At 39.0% G+C, this 27,510-nt stretch overlaps 2 protein-coding genes and 1 long non-coding RNA gene across 5 annotated transcripts in view; 1 reads left to right on the plus strand and 2 right to left on the minus strand.

Moving 5' to 3' along the window:
• The first annotated feature begins 1,213 nt into the window (after window positions 1-1,213).
• On the plus strand, window positions 1,214-1,536 carry LOC147881045 (uncharacterized). Its single transcript, XM_087370303.1, has 2 exons — window positions 1,214-1,303; window positions 1,396-1,536. Exons 1-2 carry the CDS (start codon window positions 1,214-1,216, stop codon window positions 1,534-1,536), a joined length of 231 nt encoding a protein of 76 aa, XP_087226429.1.
• On the minus strand, window positions 1,495-2,283 carry LOC147881046 (uncharacterized). The gene is made up of 3 exons (XR_015540505.1): window positions 2,038-2,283; window positions 1,741-1,927; window positions 1,495-1,618 (listed from the first exon to the last, which is right to left on the minus strand). It is a non-coding gene; the product is annotated as an uncharacterized LOC147881046 (long non-coding RNA).
• A 22,972-nt stretch (window positions 2,284-25,255) lies between these two features.
• LOC147881047 (uncharacterized) overlaps window positions 25,256-27,510 on the minus strand; it is a 43,807-nt gene continuing 41,552 nt past the window's right edge. For all 3 annotated transcript variants that reach the window (XM_087402254.1, XM_087402255.1, XM_087402253.1), the window contains one exon: window positions 25,256-25,941. In XM_087402254.1, the coding sequence (XP_087258380.1) occupies window positions 25,553-25,941 (389 nt within the window). In that variant the 3' untranslated portion in view covers window positions 25,256-25,552. The remainder of the gene's footprint in view (window positions 25,942-27,510) is intronic.

A 27,510-nucleotide genomic window follows, 5' to 3' on the forward strand; every position in this document is an offset into this window, starting at 1 on the left:
GAATTGCATGCGATGTCGAGGCAGAGATGAGTTTTAGGAGAGAGAGCAGGAGCAACCCATAGAGCAAGAGAAGCCCACGGGGCAAGCTGAGTTCAAATTGAGGCGGTTTAGGTTCAAGATCGAGACACTGCAGATGTCATAGTTGACTCAGGAGAGAATGGGGGCAGAAGGGGCAGACTGCCCTTCCCCCCATCTAAGAGGGACTTGGCTCATACCCTCTGATAACCACTGAAGCCACCAGAGGAGAGTGATTGCAGCATTGATAGAAGTAGAACTGTGACAATACTGGGCACTCACTTTTCCAGCAAGTTTTTGTTGTAGGTTGTTCCAGCATTCCAGCCTACAGGATATGCAATTTTGTACTAGATCTGTTTTTGTTGTGTGGAGCATGAGAATGACATTGTTGCTGGTTTATCTTGCTGTAATGTTTCAGGTCAATTGAGCAGTGAGGAGTCTTGGGACCAATATTCTGCTGCAGGGGCAGCTAAACGTTTGCTGTCCTATTTTCTGACACTTTAAACCCCAAATATGCATTCTAACCCAGTCCAGTGCCCTCTCCCATATCATGGTCATTATGGCACACTTCTAGTACTTCTATAGGATTGAAAATGCTCTTGCACTACCATGATACTACATACTAGACAGCATATCATTAGTGTGTTGACGAGCACCATATGGAAAAGTAAAATCATGATCGAATTCTAGATGTGCTACATTATTCATAATATTCCATTTAGTTGCGCACATGTAACAACTGCAATTTGATAACAAGCTTTAAAGAATCTCTTTAAAAATTCCAGGTAAGGGTCGCCTATTGTTATAAAACATCACCTAAACCTGGCTAAAAACACCATTTTCTATGCAAAAGTTCAGTATTCGTGAAGATTGCAAAAATATTTTATATCTTTTGTGAATTTGCACTAGATAATGTCTTCATAAACTATGTGTTCCTCTTTGGCTGTATCCACAACTCTGTGAATCTGCCTTCAACAGTCGATTGAAGAAATGAATACAAACGCTGCAGGGCTTTCAAAAATACGATAGAATTCTTTCATGGTGAGGTTTTTTTGTTAAGCATGTATTTAAAGTACATAAACAAGAAAAAGAAAAAGATTATATAATACAAACAGGTCTAAATCTTTTAGTCCCAAGCCAGATTCTGTGATGATGATACTGATAAGGGTATAGTGCTTGCCGGTTATCTCATAGTGAAATGCTGGAAGCAGTAGGACACGAGCATTACAAAGAGTTCTTTAGTAGATGTGACCATCTTTTGGCGAAGGATGGAATTTTGGTTGTGCAGGTCTCCTCTCTATGCATTTTAGCTTTTCCTAGAGTCTACATGTTTCAATCCTGTAGGGGATTGCTACACTGGTGTTTTTGTGCATTGGACAGGTTATATCCATTCCAGAGGAGCGCTATTATGAATATCGCACAAGTTCTGACTTCATCAAAGAGTACATCTTTCCAGGAGGATGCTTACCTTCGTTCAGCACGTTGACAGCAGCCATGACTGCTAGATCCTCACTTTGGTAAAGAGTTTGTCTTAGGTCAACCTTCGCCCTTGCTTATACACTTACTCGTGAGTCCTTCTTTCCCTTCCTCACATAAATGTATGCTGTTTTTAGTGTGGAGCACATGGAGAACATAGGTGTCCATTATTATCATACACTACTAGCGTGGAGAAGGAAATTCCGCTCAAACCACAGGTGAAATTAATACATCAATGAACGACTGTACCTTGCTGCAAGCTGGCTCACCAACCAATTGGTAGTTTAATTTGGTTTTTTTTCCTAAGTTGGCTCACCGATCGTGTTAATCTGCAGTGAAATTTTGAAACTCGGATTCAGTGAAAAGTTTCTGCGAATGTGGGAGTATTACATTCATATACTGTGCAGCAGGATTCAAGAGTTGCACACTGGGCGTTCTGCAGGTATTTACTACCTTTAGATAACTTTCAGCTATTAGATAATCAATTTGAAACTACCTATAGATACTATTCTAGGATCAAATTGAAACTGCATGGAAAATTCACACCCGTTGCAATGGATTGCACTGCAGATCGTATTCTCTCGACCCGGTAATGTTGTCTGCTTTGAAGATTCGAGTAAAAGGATATTGTCTTACTCGTCTAGATGAGTTTGGAACGCAAACGATTGCACGAACCATCAGAATGGCCCATGGAGTCCTCTCCTCTATGAAATGGCTCTCTCTCAATGGCACTTCCTTGCTCCTGCTCCTCACTCCTTAGTCCCTGTGTGTGGGTTTCAACCAAACCTCCTCCCTCTCGTTGTCTTTTCATCGGTAGCATATTCCAAATGATGGTGGTTCGTATGCACAAACATAAGGCCTCCCAGGTTTTGATATAAATACACATGTACGGATACTAGCATATATCATATGATGGTATTTCGTATGACAAGTACTCGTGAGGAGTGCCTTCAAGTTGGTTCTGTCAAAGGAAAAACAATTGTCAAGATGAATAAATGATTAATTTGCAACACATGTGATGGAAGCTGTGTATAGGAAAGTTCGAATGATTTGCAAACTCCGTGTGTGTGTGTGTGTGTGTGTGTGAGAGAGAGAGAGAGAGAGAGAGAGTTCTTAAAAAAAGAAAGTGTGTGTGAGTGTGTCTGGGAGAGAGAAAGAACCAAAATAGAAGGGGGCCACATGGCAACAAAGTGTGTGGGACACTTTTTTAACAAAAGTGTACCTAGAGCGTTGTCTGAAGATAGTGCTAAAAATAAGGCCTCCTTGGTTCTGATGTAAGTACACATGTACTACTTTTTGACATCTCTCAATCTATGTAATTCCACTTCATGCACATAAGTTTCAATTTCAATCATGTACATTCCAATGGGGCCATGGCTACAATGATTGTATGTCTATTCCTTGCTAGCATAGTTCTCACGACAGACAAGTAGGTAGCTTGGTTGAGAATAATGCTCTTTCCAAAAAATTGATCACATAGGTGCCTACTTGACATCTTCTAACAGCAACAAATGAAATGCCTTATCTCTCATCCCTCCATCCACCATCCTTTACTCATTCATTGGCAATTCTAAACACACGTATTTGGATCGATTTATGCAAGTGAACAGAGAGACATAATGTACTGCGAGCAGAGCTAAGCTTTTTTTTTTCAAAGTGAAAAATCAAAAGTTGAGTGGTTTAACATACAATAAAGTTCTCTTTGATGAAGGAAGGGAGGAGGGTTTGGTGAGCCTCCTTCCATGTGTAATGACCACCCTATCTTCTCCCCTAACCCAACATAGGTTGGGACGGGTTAAGTTCACTTCTCGAGGAAAAGGAGTGCTTTTGTGTGATCTAGAGAACTAGGAAATTTGTGATTGATGGTGTTACTAAATGTGAAGACAAGACAGCATCGAAGGCTACCAAAGATCTTACAATCAAAGATGCATGTAAAGGCAACATGCAAAGGCTGCAAAAAGAATGCATTTGTTTTAAGGTATTAATCTATAGCTTGATCTAGCTAAAGGCAAGGTGGCCATGCTAACCAAAGGTAATGTATACTTGGTATTCATGGGGAGGCTCCACTTGTTTCATGAGGTTAAGGAAAAGATGCAACATGAGTATCATTGACCATCAATACGTGTATCTCATTGTTCATGGGCATGTGGTTCTTCCTCATTTGATATGTGTCTCGAGACTCGAAGGAGGTCCACAATACATTGCTTGGTCGATCCGTTATGTGCTTGGTAGTAAAATTTGACCACAAGATTCTACTACTAAAATATGACTTTGAAATAGGGAGATAGAGACCACCCTAATGAGATAGATGCTTGAGTGAACAAGAGGCTTGAGATGCATTGTCACACTAATTAGAGTTAAAAGATTATGCAAAGCTCATTAAGGGTACACTCAAGGGCTCCACATGGAACAACAAGCAGAAAGGACAACACCTCAAGAAAGGACAACACCTCAAGGATACTCATAATGATAGAATGAACCTTTTCCTAGTGAGGGTGGATGGTGGATGAAGGAGCCAATGGTAAGCTTGACCTATTATATCACATTCTGGTATGATGTTCAGTTTGATGTTGAGCTTTGCCATGCCTATCATCATTGATTATCTCTGTGATGTGCCTTTTTAATATGGTAGCGTACAATTAAGGAATTGTAATAGAGTGCTAGTTATTTGGAGGGAGTTGGTGGCTAGGAAACATGTGCTCTAATGGTATGTAGCAATAAGAGGCATTGTAGAATTTGTTAGGAAGTGCGACAAAGACTTTAGAACAAGAAAAAGAACATCATTGTAATCAGTCTTATTGGAATCGTATAGGGGTTGTCAAGTGTGGTGCAAGGTTTCCCAGATAATGCCTACCTTTCTTCCCTTATGGTGTAATGTAAGGAAGTAGTGAGACTCTTGGAAATAGAGAAGATTTTATAGCATACAAAGGTGGCTGCTCCTAGGTGGGGTCCCTCCTAGCTTTTTTTCGAGGATGTCAAAACAAAATATGATAAAGAATAAGTTGACATGAAAAGGGGATTCTAGTAATTGATTTTTGGCATGTAGCTAACGTCTCCATTAAGGAGTGAAATAAGATTTCAAGATGTCTCCCACTCGAGGATTTTAGTAAGAATTCAAAATGCAAGTCGGTGTTTGGTCTTACAAAGTGTAGGTTGTTTGTCTCCTCAAGAAGTTTCATGACTAAAACTTTCATTAAAGTGGAGATTTGGGGGGAAAGGAAAATCCCTAGGGCCAAAAAAACTTACATTGTAATTCTATGTTGGCTTTGGTAAGTCTTTAAAATAGATTTGGTAGAAATGATACAGTGGAGTTCCTTATCTAAGGATGTAATTACAAGGCTAGTAAAGTTTTCCCAAAAGCCCTAGCAAATTGATTGTTAGGAATTAGAGAGCAATTACAGAGATTAGAGACCTATTAAAATGTTGAACGCCTCGTATAGTTTTGTTTCAAAGGCAACAATTGATTTTGTGAAAGGAAGAGATATATTCAAAAATATTTTGTATGTGTGACTACCATATACTATGCAATGGAGAGTGGTTACAAATGGATTTGTTTGGATGAGACCTAAATTATTTTTATGGTCACCTACAATGGGACTATGTACTAAGGCATTGGAATGCATGGAGTTTAATGTTCAATCTATAGAAATGATCACGGCACATTTAGTGAATGCTATGTGTCTCAATCGTGGGGGCATGGGTAGATATGACCTCATTATGTCTATATGTTAGGGTCACCCTTTGGCCCTTTAATTTTTGCATCAACCACATTTACCCAAGAAAGGAACATTTAAAGGACATTTAGAGGGGTTACCATGCATTTGTGAAGGGAGATCAACTTATAGGTGTTTGCAAATGACACAACTACCTCATCTAAATCATAAGAAAGAAAATATGTGATTAGTGTCTTTTGTGTGATCTTGGGCTCTATTTGCAGCCTACACAAAACCTATGCTATTTGGTTGCAAAGTGAGGAAAGGCCTCCCTATACAAATGTTAAATGGATTATTCAGGGTGAGGTTTCTATATATTTGGCTCCTTTCATATATTTGGGAGCCTTTTTTGGTGTTGGAGTTACCCTAAAACAAAGTCCAAATTGGTTCTTCACCAAGTTCTCAAGCCATGCTAGGATGGATTACTTTTAGGTATAATGCTAGGGTTCTAATAATTTAGCATGTGGTTGCAAATGCCAATGTGTATGTGGCTAGCATTTAGGTGTTCAAAATGTGTCATTCGGAATCGATTGAAAAAAGCTTACAAAAATTTCTTCAGGTAGAGAAACCAAGAGCAAGAAAGTTCCATTTGGTGCTTCTCCTCTTGCTTCACATTCTCCTATGGCTTGAGGAGTGGTGTTAAATCACTCAACTAAGTGTGGAAGAAAAATTGTGGAGACATGACATTATTGAAGGGACCTTAGTCCCATATGGAAAGGTGAATATCAAGGTAGAGGCATATATAAGACCTCAGATAACAGGAGTCCCATCCTAAGTTACATTAATCCAATCCTTTTTTTAATTCAAAAAACATGAAAAAACATGTATGTGTTAATTTAAAACCTATTTAAACTTTGCCCTCTTTTATTTGTACGAATAGATGTTTATTCATATGAATATGTTGATGTTTGTATAAGTAACATGGGGCATATATGGGAAAAAACATTGTGAATTCTTATGAATACCTTCTCGCTCTTCTCTTAGCTCTATCTCCCATCTTTGGGATTTCATTCACATTTCACATTTGTGTTAATGAGCAACTAACATGCAGTATTTTCGCTCCCAGATAGTGTGAAATTAATGTAATCACATCGGTATCAAGAAACCAGGATATTATCACTGATGGTAATGTTACTTCACTCGACGGTAATATTATCACCAATTAAAGTGATATCATTGTCAATAATATGCAAAATACCATCGATAATATGCATATTATACAGTATCATTTGTTGTGTCATTTTTAGCTTCCCACGTAGTTGGAGGCTATTCTTTGGGGAAAGAGGAAAGAGTGTGGTTCATGCCCTGACAAACCATTTGGTAAGTTGAGCCACAAAGGTGAACCATCATTAAAGTCATGCTGGGTGGAGAGAGGGGGTGATTGAGCATTCTTTGTATTTGTGGGTGTGGTATGCTACTTAGATTCCTTGCTTTTGGGGAAGTCGTAGACCACAAAGGCAAGTGCTAATGAATGTGAGTGTTTGTTGTGCTTATGAAGGTGGTCTTTACTCCGATTCCTTGAATTTTGGGGAACTTATGGACCACAAACATAAGTGTCAATGAATGTGAGTTCCATTAAGGAGTCTTGAGTTGAGAATTTAAAGTATAGAGTTATAAGAATTTGATTATCTTCTAGTGTGCTAATAAGGCATGGAGACAATGGAGAGACAAGATGGCAATGATGCAAGCAGAAATAGAGTACGAGTTATAGCTAACAATACACAATTAGAAATGCCTGCAACTAGAATTGTTTGTGCACAACCATCAAGACAAGTTGTGACTAGGCAAGTTGTAGATGCATCGAGTAATGCACAAGCCACAATTGATTTGAGTGATAATGTTCCTGGTCTTAAACACATGTTTGAGGTTGAGAATCCACAAGTGGACACTGTCCCAATGCTTGATCCACCCCATGAGATTTTCAACCAAAGTATGGGAAGAGCATTCATGCAGACCTCACAATCCTCTCAAAGAGGCATTCTACATGCATAGGCTAAAAAACATAAGCTGCATGGCCCAGAATGGGACTTTGTCATTAATGTACGTGACTATGTTGAGTGGAAATTCAAGTATTGTGGCATTGAAAAATTGGGGGGAGCACCTCGCCTAAAGGATCATTTACTCGGTAACTCAAAAAAGAGCATTCAAGATTGTGCAGCCCAAAGAGCTACTACAGTAGCTCGTAGCTTGATAGAGAAGTTATAGTCTTGTGTAAAAATTCGAAGGAGTTCATTTTAGGAAGGTCATGGTCCAAGTTCTATAGAGGGACTAGAGCCTACAAGCACATTGGGTGACAAAAGTCCAAGTTTTGTAGGTGCCCATGCTGTAGCACCTTCTATGGATGCAAATTTCCCAAGATCTACTAATATGTATTGTCACACCAATTAGAAGTAAAAGATTATGCAAAACTCATTGAGGGTGCACTCAAGGGCTTCACATGGAACAACAAGCAGAAAGGACAACACCTCAAGGACACTCATAATGATAGAATGAACCTTTTCCTAGTGAGGGTGGATGGTGGATGAAGGAGCCAATGGTAAGCTTGACCTATTATATCACATTCTGGTATGATGTTCAGTTTGATGTTGAGCTTTGCCATGCCTATCATCATCGATTATCTCTATGATGTGCCTTTTTAATATGGTAGCATACAATTAAGGAATTGTAATAGAGTGCTAGTTATTTGGAGGGAGTTGGTGGTTAGGAAACATGTGCTTTAATGGTATGTAGCAATAAGAGGCATTGTAGAATTTGTTAGGAAGTGCGACAAAGACTTTAGAACAAGAAAAAGAACATCATTGTAATCAGTCTTATTGGAATTGTACAGGGGTTGTCAAGTGTGGTGCAAGGTTTCCCAGATAATGCCTACCTTTCTTCCCTTATGATTAATGTGAGGAAGTAGTGAGACTCTTGGAAATAGAGAAGACCAAATTTTATAGCATACAAAGGTGTCTAGCCGCTCCTAGGTGGGGTCCCTCCTAGCTTTTTTTCGAGGATGTCAAAACAAAATATGATAAAGAATAAGTTGACATGAAAAGGGGATTCTAGTAATTGATTTTTGGCATGTAGCTAACGTCTCCATTAAGGAGTGAAATAAGATTTCAAGATGTCTCCCACTCGAGGATTTTAGTAAGAACTCAAAATGCAAGTCAGTGTTTGGTCTTACGAAGTGTAGGTTGTTTGTCTCCTCGAGAAGTTTGATGACCAAAACTTTTATTAAAGTGGAGATTGGGGGGGAAAGGAAAATCCCTAGGGCCAAAAAAAACTTACATTGTAATTCTATTGTAATTCTATATTGGCTTTGGTAAGTCTTTAAAATAGATTTGGTAGAAATGATACAGTGGAGTTCCTTATCTAAGGATGTAATTACAAGGCTGGTAAATTTTTCACCAAAAGCCCTAGCAAATTGATTGTTAGGAATTAGAGAGCAATTATATATTAGAGACCTATTAAATGTTGAACGCCTCGTATAGTTTTGTTTCAAAGGCAACAATTGATTTTGTGACAAGAAGAGATATATTCAAAAATATTTTGTATGTGTGACTACCATATGCTATGCAATGGAGAGTGGTTACAAATGGATATGTTTGGATGAGACCTAAATTATGTTTATGGTCACTTACAATGGGACTATGTACTAAAGGCATTGGAATGCATGGAGTTTGGAGTTCAATCTATAGAAATGATCATTGCATATTTAGTGAATGCTATGTGTCTCAATGGTGGGGGCATGGGTAGATATGACCTCATAATGTCTATATGTTAGGGTCACCCTTTGGCCCTTTAATCTTTGCATTGACCACATTTACCCAAGAGGAACATCTAAAGGACATTTAGAGGGGTTACCACGCATTTGTGGAGGGAGATCAACTTATAGGTGTTTGCAAATGACACAACTACCTCATCTAAATCATAAGAAAGGAAATATGTGATTAGTGTCTTTTGTGTGATCTTGGGCTCTATTTGTAGCCTACACAAAACCTATGCTATTTAGTTGCAAAGTGAGGAAAGGCCTCCCTATACAAATGTTAAATGGATTAGTCAGGGTGAGGTTTCTATATATTTGGCTCCTCCTATATATTTGGGAGGCTTTTTTGGTGTTGGAGTTACCCTAAAACAAAGTCCAAATTGGTTCTTCACCAGGTTCTCAAGCCATGCTAGGATAGATTACTTTTAGCTATAATGCTAGGGTTCTAATAATTTAGCATGTGCTTGCAAATGCCAATATGTATGTGGCTAGCATTTAGGTGTTCAAAATGTGTCATTGGGAATCAATTGAAAAAAGCTTACAAAAATTCCTTCAGGTAAAGAAACCAAGAGCAAGAAAGTTCCATTTGGTGCTTCTCCTATTGCTTCACATTGTCCTATTAGTTCACATTCAACCAAAGTACGGGAAAATCATTCATGCAGACCTCACAATCCTCTCAAAGAGGCATTCTACTTGCGTAGGCTAAAAAACATAAGCCACATGGCCCAAAATGGGACTTTGTCATTAATGTACATGACTATGTTGAGTGGAAATTCAAGTACATAAATTTAATAAAGAGGGAAACCGAATATTTAACAAATGCTTTGTGCACGATTTCCACTAAATGTAGGAATAAAGTTCTGACACAAAATTTGCAAAAAACATGCACAGCAAGCAGAGTATCTTGCATCCAAAAGAAGGGGATTGATGATGAGGTAAACTATTCATGCTGGGCCATTATTGGATTCAAAAAGCCAAAACCTACAAGCCATTGTCCCAACACATAGCATTCTAAACTTTATGCACAGCCAACCGCCAATCACTCCCACTACTCTACATATGGTAGCTCAGGGATTGCATTTACCATAGGTTTGCCTTTGAGGGAAAACTTCTAGTAAATATGGAATGTATAAGGAAAAAGAATTTGGCTACCCACTTTACATGAGGGTTGTCTTTAGACATAGACAAAAAATGTTGGCTACCTAGTTTGCTTGAGGGCTGTCTTTACAATTGTGACACCATCACATTTGTTGTTCCTCATGGGTATGTGGATCAGTTCAAGGATAAACTTCAAGTAGAATCCTTCTATAGGATAGAAGGTGCAACAATGCTTAAGAGGAATACAAGAGAAGGAGATACTTCTCGATATTCCATCCACCTTGATGCCATGACTTGAATGGTAAGCCATTCGATGGCACCATTACACTCCTCAATGACCACAAGCTTACAACATATGTGCCTTACACCACTAAGAATTGTAGGTCCCTAAAGACTATAGCCATGGCAATGGGTACTATATCATTCGTAGTCATCAAAGTTGTCATGGACGAAGGTGCTACTGGTCAACTGATTATTGCAGACAGACCTTTAAATGAAGATCGTGCTTCGGTGATAAGGAGATATATAACAAAGCCTTGCAATGATGCATAATTTGTAGAAGTTATTAGAATGTTTTAAACCCCTTTAAACTTGCTACTTACATTCATGAATGAGTGCAAGGGACTCTTCGCGTAACTTGTACAAGACTACAACGAATAAGGCATTGTGATGTACACATTATGTGTGTTCAACTTCACCATTCTAGTGAATATTTTGGATGGGCACAACAACGAAGAGCTCCAACAAGTTTTTATGAAACAAGTGGTGAGCCCTGGATATGGTTGCATGGTACTTCTCAACCCTATCTTTTCTATGCTCATTGAAAAAGTTCTTTTGCTAATCATGTTGTTCGCATTGTCTGGCAACTGACCGGAGTATTTCAATTCATAGAGTAACCATTGGAAGTTTTTCTAGCAAACTTTGAAAACCAAAATTTATTGAAATGACGAAAAACTACATAAGCTTACAAAAATACCTTTTATGATTAACCAAATAATTACACTTTGGTCCACACCACATAGTTTTGAACCAAAGTCCTAAGTATATCAAGATGACTTGTTCTCTTGGAGAGATGGTGTACATATACACCTTCTTGGTGTAAAAGTACACCGTTTAAGTGCATGCCTTTTTCAATTACAATTGGATGTCTACTTATTTCAACCAACTTTATGATAAAGGAGGGGCCTTGTCCCCCTAGTACTGTCATTGGGGAATCCAAGTGGAAGCAAAAAATGCATGTAGAGGAGAGAAACTTTTATTACATACATACATACATACATATACAAATACATATACATATACATATACATACACACACATATACATATACATACCCATATACATACACATATGCATATACATATACATATACATATACATACACATACACATACACATACACATACACATATACATATACATATACATATATACATACACACATACATATATAGATATTAAAAAATATATATATATATAATAAATTTGATATATATTATAAAATTTTTCAAAAAACAACCCAAAAATTTCAAAATTTTTCAAAGTTTTTAATTAAAAAAAATTCCCCAAACTTTTGATTATTTAATAAAAATTTCTCAAAAACATTTTCCCAAAAATAATATAGATTTTCCAAAAATGGTTTTTAAAAATCAACATATTTTTTAAATTAAAAAATTCTTTAAAAAGAGCAAAATTTTGATAAATATCATAAATCTTTTTCAAAGATAACCCCAAAAAGTAAAAAAATTCAAAAGTTTTAATATATTTTTAAAATGTCCTCAGAATTTCAATTTTTAATAAACATTTTTCAAAAAAGAAAATTTTCCCAAAAAGTCTGTATATTTTTTAAAAATGTTTGTTTTGAAAATCAACAAAAGTTTTGCAAATTAAACAATTATTTCAAAAAGAACACCCACATGTGGCATGGGCCACATGTCGGGGGAGAACCCCCACATGCAACATGTGCCACATGTGTGGAGAGGGAGGGAGTGAGGGGGGAGTAGGAGAGGGAGTAGGCACTTCACATGTGGTGTGGGTGTGGGGGAGAGGGAGGGAGGGGGTGGGAAGACTAGGGAGAGGGAGAGTGGGGAGAGGGAAGGTGAGGGAAAGGGAGAGTGGGGAGCGGACAAGAGGGGAGAGGGAAAGTGAGGGAGGGCAGAGTTGGAAGAGAGAGAGAGAGAGAGAGAGAGAGAGAGAGGGGGGGGGGGGGGAGAGAGAGAGAGAGACCTCCCCTTGCCCCCTCCCTCCCCCCCTTTACTTTCCCCTTCCTCTCCCTCTCCCTCTCCCTATCCCTCCCCCTACTTCCCCCTGACTCCCTCCCTCTCCTTACTTCCTCCTCCCTCACCTTCTCTCTTCCCTCCTCTTTGCTTACCCCTCTCCATTTACAGCTCCCTAGTATAGAGTGAGCCTCGATGAGCATAGTACTACTTGCTCATGTGGTAAAACATCCCATCCACGTAATATTCCATCAGGTCCTTGTAAATATAAATGACCATCAATCAAGGTGTAATAGCAAGCTTTTAAATATAACTGTCTACACCTATCCTTGATCAAATGATTGGGAAGGTTTCTCTTAGCAAGATATTGCATCAACTCATCATATTCAATATCTCCAAAATCTCAGAAGATCTTCTCATGATCGAAAGACACCTGAGAGGTGGACCTACAAGAGCAACTATGCATTCATGGCCAAAAAGATGGAATCTGATGAGCTGACCTCCTTCAAACATGCAATGCAAGTCCCTGAGTGGCAACATGCAATGGTGGATGAAGAGTACAATGCTCTTCTCAAGAACCAGACTTGGACCTTGATAGATCTTCCTATAGAGAAGAAGCCCATAAGATGCAAATGGGTTTACAAAGTCAAACTCAACTTAGATGGTGAGGTTGAAAGATACAAGGATAGGTTGGTAGCCAAAGGATATGCCCAAGAGTATGGTATAGATTATGAGGATACCTTTGCACCAGTTGCAAAAATGACTACCATCAAGATAGCCATAGCTCTTGCAACTCACTTTGATTGGCCCATCGAACAGATGGATGTGAAGAATGCCTTCCTCAATGGTTTTCCAGATGAGAAAATCTACATGATACAACCTCCAGGATATGCTATTATTGAGAGGGACCAAAAGGTCTACAAATTGCAGAAATCACTTTATGATTTGAAATAGGCTCCTCGTTCATGGAAAGCAAGGATTCATTGCCACTTTTTGACATTTGGTCTTCAGCCATCAAATTCAAATCCATCTCTTTACATAAAAAAGACTACATAAGACATCCTTCTTGTAGTGCTTTATGTTGATGACTTTATCATCAGTGGCTCCAATGAAAATCTCATCTCGGGGAAGAAAAGTCAACTCACCTCAAAGTTTGACATCAAGCATATGGGAGAACTCCATGATTTTCTTTGTATAGAAATATGGGGAGATAACATAGGGATTACACTTTCTTAGGGAAATTACACTCAAAAGGTACCTACATGACTGCAAGCCACTCCCCACTCCTATGGAATGCAATACCAAATTGTCACCACTTGACACTTCTCCAGTTTTTGATCCTCTACAGTACATATAGCTCTCATTGGTAGCTTGATCTATTTAACTATCACTAGGCTAGACATATCATATGCAATTGGTGTGCTCAGCTAGTTCATGCAGAAGCCCAAGAAGACTCACCTCCTTGTAGAGCAATGAAAGTATTCAAATACCTTCATGGTACATGGGATCATGGACTACATTATGTCAGGTCATCCGACTTACACTTCTAGGGATACACAGATGCTAGAAGTGTAAATGACAAAAGATCCACCAGTCGATACTACTTTAGCCTTGGCTCCATAGCTTTGTCATGGGAAAGTAAGAAGCAACCAACAATGGCATTGTCTTTCGCCAAAGCAGAGTATAGAGGATCCACCAATGCAACATGTGAAGCAATTTGATTTAGAAGGATTCTTTCAGAGATTGAGATACTTTTTGGAGACCCTATTGTGCTCTATTCAGATAATATGAGCAGCATTGAACTAGAAAAGAACCCAGTGTTTCATGCCATAACAAAACACATTGAAGTGCATTATCACTTCATCCATGAGAAAGTTCCTAGTAAAAAAATCAACTTGAGAAGAAGGGAGGGAGGAGGAAGGAGGAGGAGGGAGGAGGAGGGAGGAAGGAGGAGGAAGGAGGAGGAGGAGGGTGTACAAGGGTAGGGAGTGCAAGGTTAAGGGCATGCTAGAACACAATAGTGTAAGAGAGCATGGACGCAATGGAGATCAATCACATGAACACAATAGTGAGCATGGACGCAATCGAGATCAATCACATGAACACAATAGTGAGCTTGAACATTGAACCCCAAAGAGTTGGAGCTTCATTCCATTGAAAGATATTTATACATGTTGGTGTCTACACAATTCGGAAGTACCTCTGTGGTGGGACCTCTTTTGTAGGAGACCTTTTGGACAAGAGTCCCTCCACTTTTGGAGGGGACCTTTTGGGCCTCTACACAAAGTGGGGGGACCTTTAAGTCTCTACACAAAGTGGGGGGACCTTTTGGGTCTCTACACAAATGGGGGGACTTTAAAAAGTGTAGGCTTTCAGTCTTTTCCTCTCTAGATTTAGTCTTTCTCTCTCTAGATCCTGATTTTGCAAGTATGATTGGACCTTTTCTAGAGAGGATTTTGGCAATCCTCATCCTTTAATATTCATCATACCATCTTTCAGTCGAAGATATTATAGGCGGAGCTTTGCCGCTACTCAACACACATAATGCTCTCATCGTTGTTGCCCTTCTGGCCCTTGCCATAGGGTTAACACAGCATTGCCTCATCATCACAGGAAGGGAGGTACGGTTGACCTCGAGCAAGTCTCATCATTAGTGGGGCTGATCAAGAGAGTCAAAGGTTGCATGGATGTAGAGGCATTGTGTGCCAATGTGTGCAAGCCACAAACATGATCATCTGGAATGATTATATTCTTAGGTTGGGTTCACATTGGGAGGTAGCCAAGGATGTGAACCCAACCTAATGATTATATTCTTAGGTTGGGTTCACATAGTGGAGGTGTGTTTGCTGAATGGTTGCACCCTAATTTGATGCAAAAGAGTTATAGTGCCTACAAAGTATGCCCTGCACTATCTCCCGCCAAAGCTTGAACTAGTCCGCCCAAGTAGATATCCATGATTCATTTTTCACGAGACTACAAAAGTCAGAATCCTCCATTGACAATGTCTACAAATGTCCATTGCACTTATGAGTGCTAGGCTGAGCAAGTTGTTGTGAGCAATGGGAGGTGGTAGCCAAGCATCATTTAGAAGGTTGGACGAGTGGCTAGTCTCAACCCAGCCTTAGGTACCATACTTCTAAAATTGAGGAGAATTGGGAACCATCTTCTAAGAGGCTTGATAGGTCAAGTTCACCTACATCCATGCCGATTGTGTCCATTGCCATAGTGGTGAATCTGTGTCTCATGTCAAACAAGCCAGCTCAAGAACAAAAGCAAAATATCTCACTTTGCAACTTACAACAAAAATGTACTAATATATCCTATATACATCCGAGTGGATACACAAGTGCCTTCAAGCAATAGGAGAATTTTGGAAAGTGTTTTCCAAGACAAGCCACCGCACTTGTAAAGCTCCTACACAAGCATAAAATACTACATCTGGGCATCTTTCATGATTGCTACAATAGAGGCGACATTCCACACTACAGCAAAGGCAATGGCGCTATTAACCCTATTGCATAAATTGATGATGTGAGGGAACCAATGGTTGACTAATCAAAGAAAAAAATGATGGATAGTAGCAAAAAGGAGGAATTGCAAATGACAGGTTTTGGAAAGGATAAGTAGGCAAGCTAAATGTAGTTTGTGGTTTCTATAAAATACGTTGAATGAAAAATGACATGCTAAGGTAGACGTTGAATGAAAAAGGACATGCTAAGAAGTAGAAGCAACAATTGATGATATAGACCCTTATTTGCTCTTTAGGAAATGTAAATATGATGAAAATAGGCCTCTTGTTTGGAATGGAATCACCACAAGTCCAAGTGCATCAATCTTGATCGATGATGGATAAAGGCACAAAAGATCGGATGGGTGACACTGATTGTGATTTTTGGGGCATACATTAAATACATCGTATGGCAACAACATGAAATCTTCAACAAAAACTAGATGGGCTACTGGTTATAACTCTACTCTTTGAATAGGTCACCCATGCCAATGCATTAGAGAAAGGTCCCTACCAATATAAAAAAGAGGTTCCAAACAATGGCTCACAATGTCATCCAACCAAGCATCCAATTGAGCAATGAAGAGTGCACCTATGATCCTAGCTTTCCTTTGCATACACATTATTGCATTTGGATGAGTTTGCTCAATATAATGGATTTATATCTTTTCTTTTTAAATTAAGATGTACTATCAATAAGGGCTATGCAAAATGCATCAACATCATCAAGTATGATCAATTATTGTCAATTATCAAAGACGAATCCATATACTTTCAGTTAAAGCTTTCTTAGTAGTCACAATCACTCTATTGTATTTTCTTTCTTGCACTCACATTCCATATTATTCTAGATGTGCTATACTAAGATTTGTTGTATGTGATCTCATAATTTGGATAGAGTCTTGGACCTCATTGAATCTCCATAGTGAAGGACTTTCATCCAAACTTATTTGGATGAGAATCATCCCTTTGCTCTGAGGACTTATTTGTAATTCCATAACAAGGTCCACTTTATCCAAGGAACTCTATCCCACATGTGATTAATGTTCATATGGTATGTTTCCTATGGATCTAGAACAACTAAACATCATTGTGAGGTAATAGCATTATTAAGAGACTATTCTTGGCTCCTTGCACTAGTTGCGACTAGAGCAACATGGCAATCACTAGAACCACTACTCATACACATGAAATAGAAGATCCCTATTGAACATCTTGCCCGCTCACAACAACATTTCATGGTTCACTGGCATGCCAACCGCTTCTCATACATGTAAAGAAGAAAAGCCCTATTAAGCATCTTGCCTACTAACAACGACATGCCATGGTTGATAATTGGTTCCTTGTAAAATAGGACATGCTACTCCTATCCTCTCCTCACATGTATTTGCAACTTTGCTTCAATGATATTTTGTAGTCCTCACAAAAGATCCCTCATCAATGGGAATATGAGCAACCTCTACATTTTTTCTTGAGGACATGGGTGACTCTCAAATATTAGAACATTTAACAAATAAATTGGGTATAAAAAATATTAGACAAACTACTTAATTAAATATTTTTAGTACTTCTCTATTACAAAATTCAGAATTTTCCAACAAATTACAAGGCTAATGAGCTCAATGAATATACTCCAAAATATACACAAAATAATAAGTATCCAAAAAATACTCTCCTGTACTGCCTATATTGAGCCTTAAATACGTCACAAGTGTGCTTGGATTTTGCAATTTTGATGACAAATCTACGAATTTTATATAACAATATAAGAGAAGATTATATGCAATAAAGTTTGAAAAAAAAGTAAATTTCGAACAACTTTGTACCAAAATGACACTTTTACAAATGTATTTAAAAGTGTCATTTTTAAAAATTCTTAAACTTTGAACGACTTTGTACCAAAATGACACTCTTAAAAGAAAATATATTTAAACTTCATGTGAATAAGTACTATATTTTTGGCTCCAATGAGGCACTATTAATTTGATATGTGCAAAAACTTATTCCTATTAGTGATCTATTAGTGATATCATTTTTAATTGGCACATTTGGAGTATCACTCACATTTAAAAACTTGCGAAGTCATAATGCCTCTCAATTTTCAAAACAAGTTCTTGAATTGGGACAAATTTGAAATCTCAACAAATTAAGACAACATTTGGTCTTCTTTGAATTAAAAAATTTACAATCAGATTTGGACAATTTCATCAAATGAAATGAAATTTACAAAAATGAACAATGTGAATATTTCTTAGAAATGTTCATTTACTATATTTGTAAGTTATGCACAAATGAAGCCTCTACATGATCAAGCCGAGGGATGAGAAAGATCTATTGTTGTGTTTGTGATATGAAAATCTTTTTTTTTTGGGGCTTTGCATTTACTAGTACATTATTTAAAAAAGAAGAGTTTATGGATAAATACATTGGATTTATCATTAATGGCATGGATCAAAAGAAAAGAAATCTTCCATGGCTCAACTGCGTGCTCAAAGTTGTCTGAGAAGAAATCTCTAAACAATATCATATGGTTGGATCTATTATAATCATGGGGAGCTAATGCCCAATGCTTAGATAACTTTCCTAACATCAACAATGATCCAAACTTGATTGTTATAGTCCTAAATCATGCATTGTAATGTCAACAACAATCAAAACTTGATTGATATGGTCCTAAATCATGCATTGTTGAACCACACAAAAGCTCTCCCTTTAGTGTTATCTTGTATAGCTAGGCAACATGCCAACATGTGAAGTCCTCCATCTAGAGTAGTCTATGTATCTCCATACATTAAAGAAGATGCTACAATAATTCCAACTCGATATCGTGTTGAGGATTGTGTATTTTAGTAATATAAATAGTACTTTATTTTGGTTCTCTTTCATTAAAAGGTGACATCAGTCATTTTAATTGAATGTCATCGGGTGTGGCGATTGGTTCCTACTTCGTGCACATAAGTGAGCGATATAGGTAATATAGATGATCTACTTTTAAGTTCTCATATGATTGGAATCATATTAATCCTATAAAGGAACTAAAATGAAACTAAAACTAGTGCTAAGCATTTACTCTATAGTCTACATGCTAAGACTTATTATATGTAGTATAATCTAACATATAAATTCATAGGCATTAATGACTGAATCCCCATTATGTTTCTTATAGCCATTACATTTGTGGCTTTCATTAATCTTAGGATTTTATTTTTCCCCCTTAAGGCAACATAATAATTTAAGGTTTAGAGGATGACACAAAACTATTGTATGTGGGGCCTCATCTTTTTTCAAAGGTTGTTTTTTGCCGTGCTTTGGTGAGGACCCAGGCATGTTCATACCCATTCTATGAAGGGGGGGTGTAGGGGGAGAACCATCCCTCCTAGGACTGTTGAAAATTGGTGCATGAATTGTGTGGTCAAAATTGTAAGATAAGAGTGTGGCTCACGTAGGAAAATAGCAATGGATGTACTACTTGTATCTAATATCTTCTCACTTGCTAGATAAGAAAAACGTAGGATTGGCTATTTCTCTCGTGTACATAGCCCACACTGGGTAAACCATGTATATCGGTGTCTCTCTTTCTCTTCCATTCTGTGCACTTTCTGTATTGTGTCTTTTACGCATTCCATTGTTTCTCCATGATCGCGTTGCTCCTAACAAGAGCTACAAAAAAACATCTTCAAGAATGAAAAATCAAGCAAATGTCTTTTGTGTCCGAGCTCCACCACAAACGGGAATTTCAAAGGTAAGTGTGATATCAAGTTAACTAATTGAGGAGAAACTAGAGTTTCACTTGGAAAAGAATAGTTATGATCTTTTTAGTAAGAAAATAATAATAATTCCTCAAAAGACGTGATTATTAAGTCCTTGGCTAGTGTTGGTACATACATCACTTGGATATTAAATTGGCTAGTGTTACTACATACATCACTTGTCAAGCGTCCCTTTCTAATCCATCAATTAGATGTATTAGATTCACTTGGGTAAAAATATTCCTCAAAATACATGGATATTAAATCCTTAGCTAGAGTTGGTACATACATCACTTGACAAGTGTCTCTTTCTAATCAGATTCATTTTTTATATATCTAATGCTTTTATTATTTCTCTTCAAAGAAGATTATATATCAATCCATACATTTCTCAAAAGAGATTTCAATCTTTCTTGACACATACATTAAATTCTTGGCTATTATTGATACATATATCAGTCGACACATGATTCTTTGTGATCCATCAATTCACATGATTGTTTGTGATCCATCAATGACATTCAACATGGTATCTCAAACACGTTCAATTAGTAATTTGGTATCATCACCAAGGTATATATTATAGATTATCCAATGTCGTGATTGATTTGAATCATTTTTCCAATGACTCATGTTCATAGATGCTTATGAATATATGTACTAGACATTTGTATCAAACTATTTGGTACCTAAGCATATTGGTAGTGCTTTCTGAGATGCGTAATGCATTCTCTTATTAGGATTGGAATGATTGTATGTTGCCTTTTTGGTAGATTCATCACCTAGTACCACAGTAGTACGTGAGATGGCACTCCATAACTTTCTGTCAACTACAAGGTTCTTGACTCTACATTTCTAACGTGGTAGTTGTTCCCATCCCCTTGACATCAAAGATCAAGATCTCTGGAACTCAAATGATGATTTCTTCATACTCAATGGTTTCATGTGTATCTACTCAAAATTGTCCTCAATATGTTTGAGTGTTTGCTCACAACCACCCTTGATTATGCAATTTCCATCTTGAGATACACCTTCGTGCTGAGGTGCCCTTGATTCCTTGATGCTTAATGCTAGTTACCTTTTATTGCTTTCCAAACACTTGAGGGAAAAAGGGTTATATAAAAACACTTTTAATTGCAATGGATTTTAAGCCAAGGATTTTATGGTCTTAAGACATTGGACTATACTCAAGTGTATATGTGAGTATCAAAGACATATGAGAGGCCTATAATGCTTTTAGGGCTAGGGAGATATTGTGTCGGTTAAAAGGCTTAAGAAGAGCCTTAGGTAGGATGGCATAACAAAGGCTTTACAATGGCCTTATGGTAGGCAGAGTACTCGAGAGGCTTCAAGGAATAGAGAGGGGGACCCATGTGCAAGGTTCTGAGTGCAAAGTCAAAGATCCAAAAGCTTATGATCAAGTGCAAAGGTTATGAGTGTAAAATCAAAGATCCAAAAGCTTATGATTAAGTGCTAGAGAACGTGAGTGAGCTTGAGTAAGCACAACCTATATGATTCTGTCCAAGCTTTAGCCCACATCTTCTCTATCTTGACAATGCCTCACCTTAAACCGAGTTGTTGAGCTTTCTTATAGTCATTGAGCCACCACCACAAGAATAATTTGCCACACGAGTGGATGATAATGATTTTCCTTGCCACCTGAAGTTCTTGATAGATCAATGCATGTTATTTCGTTAGTATCAAGCATGGTACTCTTTATCAATTTTAATGTTTCCCATATTTCCATACTTGTGTGACCTTAGGAAGTGCTTCACATTAGCAAGATTAAACATTACCCAACAGATAGGGCAAGGTCCGCCAACACAAGTTCAAGCAATTCAAGGCCAGTGCCAAAGTTCCCTCCCTCCTACCCTCCCACTTGCCGCCCTTGGCACCGCCCCTAAGCCTCTGCTTCCTTCTTCACCCCCCTAGGCCAACACCTTGCCTACTCCCCGCTCGTCAACTGCCAGCAAACCGACTTGCCTCTTTACCCTCTCACCCCCTTTCGTCACCCTCAACTCCTCTATCAGATATGATCCCTCGTCCTAAGCCCACCCCAGAGGCTCAGGTTCCTTCGTCATCTCCACACCCTCCCCCCCCTAGAGGACACCATGCGAAGATTGGGCTTCTCGACATTTTCTCCCTTAATGTATAGGTGCACACACAAGGGAAGCTTTCTCACTTTCATGCTCAGTGGAGTAGGGCTAGCCCTAGCCCCCTTCCTTTTTTTCCCTATGGCAAAGGCGCTATGGTACTTTCTTGAATCTTAGGCAACGTGCCTAGTGGGTATATTTGACCTTAACTTTTGTTGGATTCCCCGAGAATAGATAGTGAGATACCTAGGCTATTAGGTGGATAGTTGAGCAACAAATTCCCCCATGCCTAAGAGTGCTCAACGTAAGCTCTCTACTAGAACTCGGCGAAGCTCTCTTTGGCAAGGAGAGCTTTGGTTATGAGACATATCCTTTTGGCAATGGCTTGGTTTATCGCCTCATGTTGATTCCTCTACTTTCACAAAGGTCCGTTGGGTAGCTAAGGCGCTTGGTAGCTAAGGCGCTTGGCAGGCTTGGAAGACAAACAAAATAGGTCACCTAGAAGACAATGGTTCTCCCCTAAGTAGAGGAAGGCCTAGGTATCATTGATCCATGCATGCAGATTGGTAAAGCTTGTCATGGATCTATTCTCAACCTCAGAAGCACTTGCTATCGTAGGGACTCCTAGGGAACATGCTCTATATAGGAGTACAATGGCAATAGTAACATCAATGCATCTCACAAGTACTACTCTCACAAGGGTCAACACTATTGTGGAGCTTGATGAGAGTGACAAACAACCTTATTCAAGGCCCCTCCTAAACAAAAGACAAGTTCGAGCAATAGCCCCTAGTTTGGCACCCAAACCTCCAAGATGAGGGTCCTATATTGTGGCAACGAGCACACTAAGAGTGGGCATAATGGGGTGCATGCTCACAAGACCCTTCGAGATATGGAGTCAACTCCCCCAACAACCTGAGGAGAGAGACTAAGCGCGATTGCCCACCTCAGGAACCTACACCTAGATGCAACAGATCAATCAGGCAATCCCAGAGGGATGGGAGGAGGGACTTGATCAACCCCAAATGCCGCAGACTCACCACGTAGCTTGGTTTGGTCGATAGGTATCGCATGACATCCTTTACCAAGTTTCAAATCCACCTTTGGACAAGCCTCTTCCCTACGAAGATCTCCCATTTCTTATGGTAGCTTGCATAGGAATTCCAATGGGACCTTATACCTAGATCAATCCATGAACATTCCCAAACTCATCCTCTAAAAACACAACATAGTGTAGTTTCAATCTCATGATAGTCACTCAGAAGGTTGAAAACCATAAACTCCATCATGCATAGCAAGGACTAGCTACTATGACATCCCCACTGACGTCATCAGTGCCCAACAGTGGGTGTAGACCATAATATTAAAATATGCTCTCACACATACAAATCCACACACCCACACATACTTGAGCATCCATTTATAAAAAGTCTTCGTACTGAGTTTCTGTCGGCACTCCGGAGGTGAAGGGCAGACTCATCCATGATGAAGGCTAGCACTAAAGGACCTTGGCTAAAGCAAATGAGAGACTCCTTTACACAAGGATCTCAAGACGCTAACTCACTACCTTTGGTGTTATCCAAGGGCTCTAAGGATCTAGCAATGCTCCCTCAAGATGGTGGCAAGGATGCAACTCGCCCAAATATTTATGTGTGTGTATTTGTGTGTTTGTGTGTGTGTGTGTGTGTGAGTGAGTGAAAGAGAGAGAGAGAGAGAGAGAGTCAAGTTGTGGGAAGCCCCGAGTTTGGAAAAAGCATCACACAATTCATTGCAAACAAGTGTCTTCCTTACAACCAATACCATTTTTTATGTTTCTACTTTTGTTGGACCTTTGGAGTTCGCATTAAGTGGCTATCCATTGAAGCAATCATGAAAATTAACAATCAAATTGTGGCCTTGGGTGGAAAGATAATACATCATCATGTGTTTACTTTGTAGGGGAAATTGCCCTCCTATTCAAGAAAGACTTGGACGAAGCATGAAAGAGCTATCAAGGAAAGTTGGTGACACAAGACCTGCAAAGTTTGAGATCTTTGGCTAGGATACAATTATTATATTTTGCCCAAACATAATTAAAGTTTACCAAGCAAGGAAGCAAGTAAAACAAGGCTTTGAAAGCACAACAGCAAAATTTGGAATGTGGAGCGCTACAATCAAATGAGACACGTGAAGGAAGCAAGTAAAACAAGGCTTTGAAAGCACAACAGCAAAAATTTGGATTGTAGAATGCTACAATCAAAAGTCTAGGTAGCTTTAACCTCATGTAAGATGTCCATTTGAACTTAGACAATTGTTACAATTATGTGTTAACTACATTAGAACAATTGTTAAAATTATGTCTTAACTACATTACCCATGTTCGTGTAATACTATAGATGATACAAGGGTATGAAAATTTGTACTCAAATACATGTAAAGTTTGTTCTGCTCCAAAAAAGACACAAACAGAACAATGCAGTGAGCATTCTTTGCATCTTAGCCTACCAGATCTAGAACCTATACGATCTGGGCAGAAAAACCAAACCACCATCTATATGTTTTTGGTGTTGAAACTCGCAATATAAGAGCAACGGAGGTCTGCACGCCAACGCTAAAGCACACAATTACATCTTTGAGCATGGCCACATTAGCAGTAACATTATGAATTTCAAGTCTGCCAAGCTATCAGCACCTTTTATGTCACGACTCGCTCATGGCATCAGACAAGTACCAAATGCAGGTATCAATATCACAAGTGCCTCCAGCTCGCAATGTGCAGACCACTTCAATTGTCGAAGTGAAAGGTAGCACATATATGCAAGTAAAAAGATTACGAAAAAATCCTTCAGCAGCAGAGGGACAGGATGTGTGTGTGTGGGAGATTTTTTTCAGAGCCTCATTAAGGCAGTCTTTATATGATGCCTTACATGAGGAAGATTTGGATGTTTCTTGTATTCAACTTTTCTTTTACTGTTTCTGATGGATAGGGCTGTAGCTCTATTTTGAGCACGGCCTGGATGTAAATGAATGTTTTATAATATAAGTATCTTGGTTTTACAAAAAAAAAAAGTGTGTGGGAGAAGATCTCACACGTCACACTAGTCTAGGATAAGACCTAATTTTTGGTTTCCAAACCCTATTTGCTGTGGTAATGCACTTGGTAGGGCAAAACAAATGTAATTGGCCCGCTCTATAGGTAAGATGCCCTACCAATTGGCCCTTGAGAGATGGAAAAATGCACTGGCTCAACCGATGCCTGTTTCAAAGAACGCCCGAGTCTTGATTTTAATCTGCATCTGAAACCCCGTAAAATAGCATTAACTTCATTACTGACAGCAATCCACACTAACATGGCAAGAGATTGAGCAAACCCAATTCAATAATCTGTAGAAAGGGCCAACGAGGTTAGATGCAGAAAGCATCATACACATCCATAAACAGAGGATCTATTCGACGTTTGTCAAGGCATCAACAACTTGGCACTCTTGGATGTCCTTGAGAGGAAGAAGAATAAGGAGGCAGATCAAAAGATAATAAAGCCAACATGTCTATACCATTGTGACGCTTACAAGGTATAGCAAAGCATGAAGAACAGAAGCTAAATTGAAATCCTTCCTGTTAGATTATGCATATAAGAAGACACATAAAAAGATTCTCCTTCAATTATTAAAAGTCGCACAAAGACAGACTCATAGCACTGCTTACTCATATACTCATAGCCTTTGAAGACTCTCTGTACTCATCTGTTTGGAAATTGGGATCGAGTTTACAAAGCCAAATGAAATTCCACCGTTCATTAGACTGCATAAACAAAGACACACATATAACCATGCAGAGGATCCTTCTCCAAAATTGAGTCAAAGCAAGAGCCCTTCTTAAATTCCACAGCGCACTTCTATCCTTACTGCCCATAATTAACCAACAAGGAAATTATCAAAAATCCTAGGCACACTTTACTCACCCTCCAGATTTCTCGTTGGTAAGAGAATCATCTGCAATTGCTTCAATCTCTTTCCTGCTCCTAATCAGACACCGCCGCCTGAAATCTAAATCTACTTTATCTAAATCATGTGCAAGTGCAAGGTACCCATACAGCCCTTTCTTCTTCTGCTTCATTTCAGCATCCTCTTGTACAGAATCTGGACCTTCCTCTTCATTGGTACTATCAAGCTCTTTTCCAGCTTGCTGAGCGTGCAGCCAATCTTCTCTTCCATGACTGTTTGTCACAAAATGTAGATGAAGATGTTCTGCTTCATGTAAACAAGAGAATGTGGCCAAGTACTTCACAATCACTGCGCCTTGTCTCCCCCCAATAATTTTAATTTTTTCATGAGAAAGTCCCAACTCTGCAAACACAAGCATATGTGAATGGAGCAATTCTACACAGCAAACCCATTCAACAAAGTTCATTTCATGACTTGCAAATATTATCCATGGGCACAATGACTAGTAAAGTATGAAACTTCTCTCCAAACAATCCAGTAAAGAAGAAATGAAAAAACTTGATTGCCTTACAAAATTCAACATATCGTCACTGCTTTGTATAGACCCATAAACATTGAAACAAATTAAGCTTTGGTGCTGTCATCTTGGAAAAGCACGAGTACATTCCTGAATGATGTGACCTATCTTACTGCTTTCCATAATATTAACAGCATTGTGCAGTGGTCTAAGCTCCCTCGTGACTATACAAGTGTACAGGCTACAAAGACTAATTTCATTTCCACTAGGCCATACATTGTGAGAGTCATAGGCAAAGTACGCTCTTAAGTTAGACCATCCTTCTCAAAAGACTTTGAGGTCCTCAAGCATCAGGAATGATGTGAGCTAATTTTAGGACAATGGGGGAGAAGAATCTGACACAAAGACTTAGGCTAGGTCAACAGGAAACTAGGACCATTTAGGACGTTTAATGTTTGGTTTGAAAACAACCCTTAAAGCACTCACAGCTTCTGCAATAAATAATACAGAGAAGGTTTCTGATGCATCTTGGTAACATTTCGCACATGACAAGGCTACCGAGTTCCCAGATCAATCAGGGCCCAGGGGTAGTGCTACAGCAAGGATGTTAGAAGGGGTTCCATCCATAGGACATGAAGAAAAGGGAACCTTTAGCTGTCGGATCAGGCCACACAAGCAGCAAGAAGTAGCATGGACTGCAATACTAAGAAGCCACACAGTCTCAAATGATGATGAGTCACAAAACCGTTGCCATGCAGCCAAAGCAGGTGCAGAAACAACCATGCTGCCATGTCAGTAGCCTGCAGGCTTGGCCCTATAAGGTCAGGCACATCAGCATTCCAGATTGGACTGGCAGGCCTAGAAGACAGCGAACTAAGAGCAGACTCAGCCAACTTGAGAAAGGCTACTGTGAGTCCATCGGTGGGCACAACAGGCTCGCTTTTCTGCAGCAGTTAGGGATTTGAGCAGAGCATAAGGGACACATCAGCCACATCTTGGAGCAGCGCAGCTACAGAAACTTCCAGCACATCCAGGGAAATACCCAGTAGCATAAGTGTGGTTGGTTGCCATGCCCAACGGGGTCAACCGCCCTTACACGGAGCAGTAGCAAATAGGCAGAGTTACAACTTATATGGCAGGTCCTCGGATCTTTAGGTATGAGCTACACCAATTCGTTGGGAACCCACATGGAATTGTGGCATCCCTGTCTTCATAAACTAGAAAGAACAGTCTTAGTAGATCTAAGGACACCTTGGGGGCTGCAGCACAAGCCTAAAGTCGAATCAACTAATACCAAGTAAAACTACAGCACATCTTCAAGACCCAGCCTTGTTAAGATATTAGGGCACCTCCACACTTGTGATCCACATGAGGAGGATATGGTGGGAACGCAGGATATACACACTGAGTTGGGACAGAGAGGGATTGTTTAGGGCTGCCATGTGGGCAACAGA

Source organism: Dipteris shenzhenensis, chromosome 31 (assembly GCF_047967505.1).
Source record: "Dipteris shenzhenensis isolate YYH24624 ecotype China chromosome 31, Dip_SZ_1.0, whole genome shotgun sequence".
NCBI lineage: Eukaryota > Viridiplantae > Streptophyta > Polypodiopsida > Gleicheniales > Dipteridaceae > Dipteris > Dipteris shenzhenensis.

Bases quoted from the DNA above. Each gene is read 5' to 3' on its own strand.
- LOC147881045 (XM_087370303.1), top strand. From the start codon at position 1,214: ATGCTGGAAGCAGTAGGACACGAGCATTACAAAGAGTTCTTTAGTAGA. The intron at 1,304-1,395 runs GTCTCCTCTCTA...TGCATTGGACAG, and splicing joins ATGGAATTTTGGTTGTGCAG to GTTATATCCATTCCAGAGGA.